The 9,005-nt window shown below is 45.7% G+C and overlaps 1 protein-coding gene and 1 long non-coding RNA gene across 2 annotated transcripts in view; one reads left to right on the top strand and one right to left on the bottom strand.

The window, feature by feature from the left end:
• Window positions 1-388: 388 nt before the first annotated feature.
• LOC117506931 lies at window positions 389-588 on the bottom strand. The gene is made up of 2 exons (XR_004559579.1): window positions 531-588; window positions 389-500 (listed from the first exon to the last, which is right to left on the bottom strand). It is a non-coding gene; the product is annotated as an uncharacterized LOC117506931 (long non-coding RNA).
• Window positions 589-636: 48 nt separating this feature from the next.
• oxtr (oxytocin receptor) overlaps window positions 637-9,005 on the top strand; it is a 48,366-nt gene continuing 39,997 nt past the window's right edge. Inside the window, exon 1 of the mRNA XM_034166612.1 lies at window positions 637-1,759. Within this exon, the coding sequence (XP_034022503.1) occupies window positions 715-1,759 (1,045 nt within the window). The 5' untranslated portion in view covers window positions 637-714. The remainder of the gene's footprint in view (window positions 1,760-9,005) is intronic.

Raw genomic sequence — 9,005 nt, forward strand, 5'->3', positions numbered from 1 at the left:
GCCTGTCAAGTAACTATTAGCAGATTTATTAGTACTTAAAAATAAAGTCAAGTTTCCAGCAATAATTTCTTCTGGCTTGCTCTGCAGAGCTCAGCACATTAATAAAGCAGCCTGTAATTCTCAGAATAATAAAATATCCTCAGATGGTTCCACTTAAGACAAATGACAGTCATGATTCAGAGCAGACTTGGAGGGTTCAGGAAAGGGGTCTGCTGAGGGGGAATCAACGGGCAAACAGTGCGTGAGTGTGACGTCCGATTCACGGCACACACGGCCACCTTGTGGTGGCGGTGCGTAAAAGTGGACAGGGCGCAGACATCGGCGAGATTTTATGGGGTAGTGCCAGTCAGTCTGAGTCTTACCAGAGTTGATGTTGGAGCTTCCTGCCTTTTTTGAAATACACTTTACGCATTTTAACAGAAAATAACATTTTGTTTTGTCCTGACAGCGGGATGGAATCTTGGTATTAGAGCTGATTGTTTTTTGGTTTTTTTTTTTTCCTTTTCATTAGTATTATTATTTCTGATCACAGAGGTCTGCCAATCAGTGCTAGATTCCGTTTTCACTTAAAAAAACAACAACAACAACAACAACAACATACAAACAAGTTCTTCAGCTGTGCTCGTGTTTTGCCGAGAGGAAACATTTCCCTCTGCGTGGACTCGAAACCGTTTTCCAAAATGCGCGGATGGTTAAATTCTAATTATCCTTTTAATGCAGCATGCTTCGCCTCTTAAAGCCTCAGTTTTTTCTCCTGTGAGGACGCGCAGAAGTCCGTCCAGGTGTCCGCAGCCTTTGCGTGCTTGCAACGCCCTGACGCACTCGCAGAGAACACCATCTGCGGCGATGGAAAGTGTGTCAAATTACAGCGACTTTTGGCAATTCAATGAATCCTGGAGGAACTCGAGTACGGACAGCGGGCTGAATCAGACTAACCCCCTGAAGAGGAACGAAGAGGTGGCGAAGGTGGAGGTGACTGTCCTCGCCCTGATTCTGTTCCTGGCGCTTTCTGGGAACCTGTGCGTCCTGCTGGCGATCCACACCGCCAAGCACGGCCAGTCTCGGATGTATTACTTCATGAAGCACTTGAGCATCGCAGATCTGGTCGTGGCGATATTTCAAGTTCTCCCTCAACTTATCTGGGACATTACCTTTCGGTTCTATGGACCTGATATTCTGTGCAGGCTGGTGAAGTACCTCCAGATTGTCGGTATGTTTGCCTCCACTTACATGTTAGTTTTGATGTCTATAGATAGGTGCGTGGCAATTTGTCAGCCCCTGCGCTCTCTGCACAGGAGAAAAGACCGCCTTTATGTCATCTTCTCCTGGATCCTCAGCCTGCTTTTCAGCATCCCGCAGATGTACATCTTCTCCCTGCGAGAGATCGGATCAGGCGTGTATGACTGCTGGGGGGACTTCGTGCAGCCTTGGGGAACTAAAGCTTATATTACTTGGATCAGCCTGACCATATACATCATTCCCGTGGCCATACTAAGTGTTTGCTACGGTTTAATAAGCTTTAAAATATGGCAGAACTTTAAACTGAAAACTAAGAGAGAGCAGTGCATCAGCCTGACGCCCGACACCTCCAAAGGCAACAGGACCCTGACCAGAGTGAGCAGCGTGAAGCTCATCTCTAAAGCCAAAATCACCACAGTCAAGATGACTTTTGTGATCGTCCTGGCCTACATCGTCTGCTGGACGCCGTTTTTTTCCGTCCAGATGTGGTCAGCGTGGGATCCAGCGGCGCCGCGTGAGGGTAGGTTGGATTTCAAATGCTGCTGTTTCACGTTTGTAACTTGAATTTATAACATTAATTAAAATGTTCGTGTTTAATGTTCGGATAAGACAAAAACAAGGGGGCTGGGGATGTTTGCCTCCCGTTTGGTGCGCGTCAGGAATTACGCACCAGATTACGCACGGGGTTTTACCATGTGATGAAAAGAGGGCAACAAAATGACTTTAAGGAGAGTTTGTTGTTTCCGTGGTGACAGCAGAGCTTTCATCCTGGAGGTGAATCACTGCAGCAGAACCTCAAAGAACCACCAGGGATTTCACCTCCCAGCAAAACCAGGCGTGATTTAGGTGATACTAACTAAAACGTGTTATAATGCGCCTTCATGGCCACAGCTAAGAGACACACACACAAAAAAACAATGTGCTTTCTCAGAGAAATTTCCAAGTGTCCTCCTCTGAGGCCTCAGAGACACAGAGGCGGTTAATCATTGACAAGGTTTGTGTGCGCAACTTTATTTCTGCCCGTGGGCCACGTTAATGTGCGTCACTGACATTTCATCAATAGGCCAGTCAGCAGCATCACTATATAATGTCCCCAAAAATGTATTGATCTGCTGCCACGCCCACAACGTGACAAACCCATGCACAAAGGCACAATGACAGTGTTCGTTTTCTGTACTGCTACCTGTCTAGTGTTTACAATCAAATATGGCATTGTGTCACACTATGGAATAACGCTTTTCAAAATGTGCTATATATATAGGGGAGACTGGAACAGCTGTAACACTGTGCCAGTTCAATGAAGCACCTATTCTAATCAAGTATAACATTCTGCTGCACGTGATCACTGTTAAATTCTGTCTGATCACATTCATCATGAGCAAACAGGAGCTGCAAACTTTATGAGTGGGGGTGATCAATATGCAAAAGTCCACTCAAGGAGATGTTTTAGGGCCCCTTCACACACAACACGAAAGACGCAGAAACCAGAAGAAAGTTCACAAACCAAAAATGAAATGGGGGAACCATGAAACGTTCCACCTGCTGTTGGGAGGACAGGCGTGCACGGAACCGCGGCGGTTGGTTGCATGCTCACAGTGCACGAACACAGTGCGCTGCATGTTGAAAGTCACGCACACAGCAGTGGAGCAAAAAATTAATAAAACACCACAACTTATAATACTTAATTCCTGTTATAAAGAGGCCCACCACCACCAGAGGGCGCCCTGCCTGGAGTGCGGGCTCCAGGCACCAGAGGGCGCCGCCGCCCCACAGGAGCTGCCTCGGTAACAGCTGTCACCCATCACCTGAGACAGCTGACGGCAATTATCACTGGGGTATATCAGCAGGACGGCAACTCCACCTCATCGCCGAGATATCGTTCTACCTGGAAGGTAATAATCTCAGCTGACTGCTTGACAGTAACCTTTGTGATTTTTGTGAGTGATTGCAGACTTTTTTTCTCCAACGAGAGGTGGAGGTAGCTTCCCTGCCGTGCAGGTTGCTGGGTGCAAACGCGCCCACGTTTAATTGTGTTCTTGTTCCTCGCCAGCAGTACCAGGTCCGACACGCGGAGGCAGTGGCCACCTGGGAGTTCGGAACTTGGCGGCTCCAGTATTCCCGGGGTCCTGTGGCGGAGGAAACCGTGTGGTTCCGGTTCTACTTTGGAGAGGCGTCTCCTATCTTCGAGCCTGCCCACACGACACCTTTGTGAATTGAACTTTGTCCATTGTTGTAATTTGTTGTTTTTGTTGTGCACGTTCGCAACAGTAAAGTGTTGTTATTTGACCTATTCCATTGTCCGTTCATTTGCGCCCCCTGTTGTGGGTCCGTGTTCCTACACTTTCCCAACACTCCACATGCCATTTGTGTTGGGGGGTGGATGAAGATGACACACTCCACATGCCATTTGTGTTGGGGGGGTGAAGATGACATACTCCACATGCCATTTGTGTTGGGGGGGTGAAGATGACATACTCCACATGCCATTTGTGTTGGGGGGGGGGTGAAGATGACACACTCCACAAGCCATTTGTGTTGGGGGCACAGATGAAGATGACATACTCCACATGCCATTTGTGTTGGGGGGCAGATGAAGATGACATACTCCACATGCCATTTGTGTTGGGGGCACAGATGAAGATGACATACTCCACATGCCATTTGTGTTGGGGGCATGGATGAAGATGACATACTCCACATGCCATTTGAGTTGGGGGCACAGATGAAGATGACATACTCCACATGCCATTTGTGTTGGGGGCACAGATGAAGATGACATACTCCACATGCCATTTGTGTTGGGGCACAGATGAAGATGACATACTCCACATGCCATTTGTGTTGGGGGCACAGATGAAGATGACATACTCCACATGCCATTTGAGTTGGGGGCACAGATGAAGATGACATACTCCACATGCCATTTGTGTTGGGGGCACAGATGAAGATGACATACTCCACATGCCATTTGTGTTGGGGCACAGATGAAGATGACATACTCCACATGCCATTTGTGTTGGGGGCACAGATGAAGATGACATACTCCACATGCCATTTGTGTTGGGGGCACAGATGAAGATGACACACTCCACAAGCCATTTGTGTTGGGGGCACAGATGAAGATGACATACTCCACATGCCATTTGTGTTGGGCGCACAGATGAAGATGACATACTCCACATGCCATTTGTGTTGGGGGGTGGATGAAGATGACATACTCCACATGCCATTTGAGTTGGGGGCACAGATGAAGATGACATACTCCACAAGCCATTTGTGTTGGGGCGTGGATGAAGATGACATACTCCACAAGCCATTTGAGTTGTGGGCACAGATGAAGGTGACATACTCCACAAGCCATTTGAGTTGGGGCGTGGATGAAGATGACACACTCCACAAGCCATTTGTGTTTGGGCGTGGATGAAGATGACATACTCCACATGCCATTTGTGCTGGGGGCACATATGAAGATGACATACTCCACATGCCATTTGTGTTGGGGGCACAGATGAAGATGACATACTCCACATGCCATTTGTGTTGGGCGCACAGATGAAGATGACATACTCCACATGCCATTTGTGTTGGGGGCACAGATGAAGATGACATACTCCACATGCCATTTGTGTTGGGCGCACAGATGAAGATGACACACTCCACAAGCCATTTGTGTTGGGGGCACAGATGAAGATGACATACTCCACATGCCATTTGTGTTGGGCGCACAGATGAAGATGACACACTCCACATGCCATTTGTGTTGGGGGGTGGATGAAGATGACATACTCCACATGCCATTTGAGTTGGGGGCACAGATGAAGATGACATACTCCACAAGCCATTTGTGTTGGGGCGTGGATGAAGATGACATACTCCACAAGCCATTTGAGTTGTGGGCACAGATGAAGGTGACATACTCCACAAGCCATTTGAGTTGGGGGCGTGGATGAAGATGACACACTCCACAAGCCATTTGTGTTGGGGCGTGGATGAAGATGACATACTCCACAAGCCATTTGAGTTGTGGGCACAGATGAAGATGACACACTCCACATGCCATTTGTGTTGGGGCATTGATGAAGATGACATACTCCACATGCCATTTGAGTTGGGGGCACAGATGAAGATGACACACTCCACTTGCCATTTGTGTTGGGGGCACAGATGAAGATGACACACTCCACATGCCATTTGTGTTGGGGCGTTGATGAAGATGACATACTCCACAAGCCATTTGAGTTGGGGCGTTGATGAAGATGACATACTCCACAAGCCATTTGAGTTGGGGGGTTGATGAAGATGACATACTCCACAAGCCATTTGAGTTGGGGCGTTGATGAAGATGACATACTCCACAAGCCATTTGAGTTGGGGCGTGGATGAAGATGACACACTCCACAAGCCATTTGAGTTGGGGGGTTGATGAAGATGACATACTCCACAAGCCATTTGAGTTGGGGCGTTGATGAAGATGACATACTCCACAAGCCATTTGAGTTCCAGCCACCAATCCCAGCCTTCGGTGTTTACTCCACTGTACTCTTTCATCTTCCTGTTCAACGTCCTCAGCCCGTCAATGGCTTGAGTGAGACTGCCGTCTGCAGCCGTGTTGTTGGGAATGAATGTGCAGCATTGTTCTCCGAACATGGCACAAACACCTCCTTTCTCCGCCAACAACATATCCAGAGCAATACGATTCTGGAAGGCCATAAGGGACGTGGCTTCTAACTGTGAATGGACAGCCTTAAATCCTTCCTCAGTCCAATTTCCTAATTTCTGTTCATTGTAGTGGATGTAGTTTATTCTGTCCACGTTTTTATTAATTGAACACCACCAACAGATGGAAGATTCGAATCCAGCTGCTATTTGATCAATCAGTTTATACTCGTCGGGCACTCCTCTGGGGACTCCTATTGCGTCAATATATGTTGGATTTCCTACTCCTTTCCACTCTCTTTTTACTCTATGTCTGGCTATGCCTTTCTGCCAATCTTCAGGAATAGAGAGGCTGCATATGTCGTAACGTCTTCAGGGGTCATGGGTATGGCTTTAACTGGTAACAATAATGATATTAATGCACAATAACCTGACACATTTCGTGGCAGTCTGTCAAAGATTCTGTTATCACCACACCACCACCATACGTCACTCCTCCCGACAGGTTTGAATGTGGGAGTACTACGGACCACATTCTTACACCAGGCAGTGTGGCTTAAGCTACCCAAAGTCTTACTTGTCCCTGTCAAGTGTACACATGTATGGTTAGCATGCCCAACTTTGCTTGAAAATAAAGGTTTGATCTTAGTCAATTTGGTCAATGGATAGATCTTGTCCCACTTAGAACAATTGTTGTTTGCTGCAATGTATGTCTGTGTCATAACAGTCAGCAGACAGTCTTTGGGTAATGCTGCCGGTATTACCTGTAATATAGGTCTGGGTCCCATACATACAACACAGTCCTTCTTTGCTGCTAGTCCTGCTTGTTCTGCCATTAAAAGCCAATTGTTATTTTGTCCACTAATTCCTGTAGTTACTAGGAACCAGTCATCTGCCTTCATGTCTTTTGTGCCTTGTACGGACATCCCCTTTGCTTGTATGGGCACCCCCTTTGCTTGTATGGACACCCCCTTTGACGTACTTAATTCGGTCAATATTGGTTGCTGTACTCTATCTGTTTCACAGAGGAAAAAAATGGAAATACGGATCTTTTCCTGGTTTGTATACCCAAAGGAGGAACAACCAACAGTCTCCCTCTATATCAGGTGGGAATATGGTTCCTTTTTCTGTGGTATTCACCACTATAGACAGCTTATCATCTGTTTGATACATTTTGAGAATTTGACTCTGGTACTTAGCCCACTCGGTTTGTGCCCATCTTGGTGTCCATCTACTCCATTCATCGGCTACCAACGTTTCCCATCTCTTATCTTGTTGATCATTGGTCATATACCATGAGAAACTATTTCCGTAATTAGTCCCTCTGTCACCATCCCCACCATCCCATATTCCATGGGTAAGAGCACTATATGGTACAGAGATGACCACAGAAGCTTTTCTAGGAATGCAGGCTTGTATACCAAATCGGTACGCATTGTTCCTATCACAGCTATGTACTGTGGCATTTATTATCGGACTGGGGTCTTCGTTACTTCTTTTTGGTCTCTGCAATCTGCGGAGGTGATCCTTATTATCATGTCCCGTGCTTATGGCTTTTAATAATAAGCCCAATCCAAAAAAGAAAAGTAGCATAACAAGGACTGTCCATGGGGTCCAGAAACCCTCGTTCTTTTGTTTTTTTTCTTTCGCCATTTCTGCACACTACAGCGCACTTATGTTCAGAACAGTGGCTTCTTAATGTCTTCTGCTAGCTTTCGTGTCTAACCTGGATCTTAACACCAAGCTCACACACTATTACTAGTCTTGTCCTACTGTTCTTACTGTTTGTCTGTGTCTGCAGAAATGACTTTCTTACAGTGAGTTAAATGAATCCATGTACTTCTTTCCCCAATTTTCAAGGCTGTGGGTGTTGTGAGTAGTACTTGATGGGGCCCTTCCCATTTAGGTGAATGCCAGTGTTTTCTCTTGATGCTTCTTATCAACACCCAGTCTCCAGGTACCACTTTAGGGTCCTCCTGTGGAGAAATGGGATCATCAGTGTTTGGAACTCTCCCTCGTTGTCCTTCTAACATTTTTCTCATGTAATCCGCCAAATTGGCTTCCTCAGGTACATCCCAAATTTGCCCATAATATGGCAATCGATATTTTCTGCCAAACAATGTTTCATACGGTGTCAACCCCATGGTACTAGTTATGTTTATATACATTTTTACCAAATCTACACAATGTGTCCATGGTCTGCCTGTTTCCTCCATTGTCTTTCTAAGTCTGTTTTTTACTGTTCCATTCATCCTTTCCACTAATCCGGCGCTTTGTGGATGATAAGCACAATGATTTTTGAGATTGACCTGTAGCGCTTCTCCTATGTATTGCACTATTGTATTAACAAAATGCGCTCCATTATCTGAATAGACTGTTTCTGGTATTCCAAATCGTGGAATGATGTCTTTGCATAATGCCTTAGCCACTGTAAGTGCATCTGCATGTTTTGTAGGGAACAATTGTACCCATTTTGAGAAGGCATCAATTATGACTAAACAAAATTCCTTCCCTTCATGTTTACTCAGCTGTATATAATCCATATGAATCACTTGAAAGGGATATTGTGGTGTTGGAAATTTGCCTCTTTGGGGTCTCAAATTGCCTTGTGAGTTGTTTTTTGCACATATCATGCATGCTCTACAATGCTGTTTTGCATATGCATCGAACCCATAAAGACAAAAAATAGATTGCAATTGCGATATCATACCCCCTGATGAGACATGCGTCACGCCATGGCTCATAATAGCTGCCCATTTAAACATATTTTTTGGCAATATGGGTTTCTTTTGTGGTCATACGTACAAATCATTTGCATACGTAGCTCCTTTATTTATCCACATCTGTTTTTCTCTTTCAGTTGCCTGCTGTTGCATGTCAGCAAGCAGTGTATGACCTAAATGCAAATCTGGAGTGGTTTCCTGTACAACAAAAATAGAAGAAGCTGCTGCTGCCTCTTTTGCTGCTCTGTCAGCAAAATCATTTCCTTTTGAAATACTGTCAGAGCCTTTGGTGTGAGCCGCACATTTGCATATAGCAATTTGTTTAGGCAATTTCACAGCTTTCAGTAGTGCAGTTAGGAGTGTGGCATGAGTCACTGGCTTTCCAGA

This window comes from Thalassophryne amazonica, chromosome 3, assembly GCF_902500255.1.
Source record: "Thalassophryne amazonica chromosome 3, fThaAma1.1, whole genome shotgun sequence".
Classification (NCBI taxonomy): Eukaryota; Metazoa; Chordata; class Actinopteri; order Batrachoidiformes; family Batrachoididae; genus Thalassophryne; species Thalassophryne amazonica.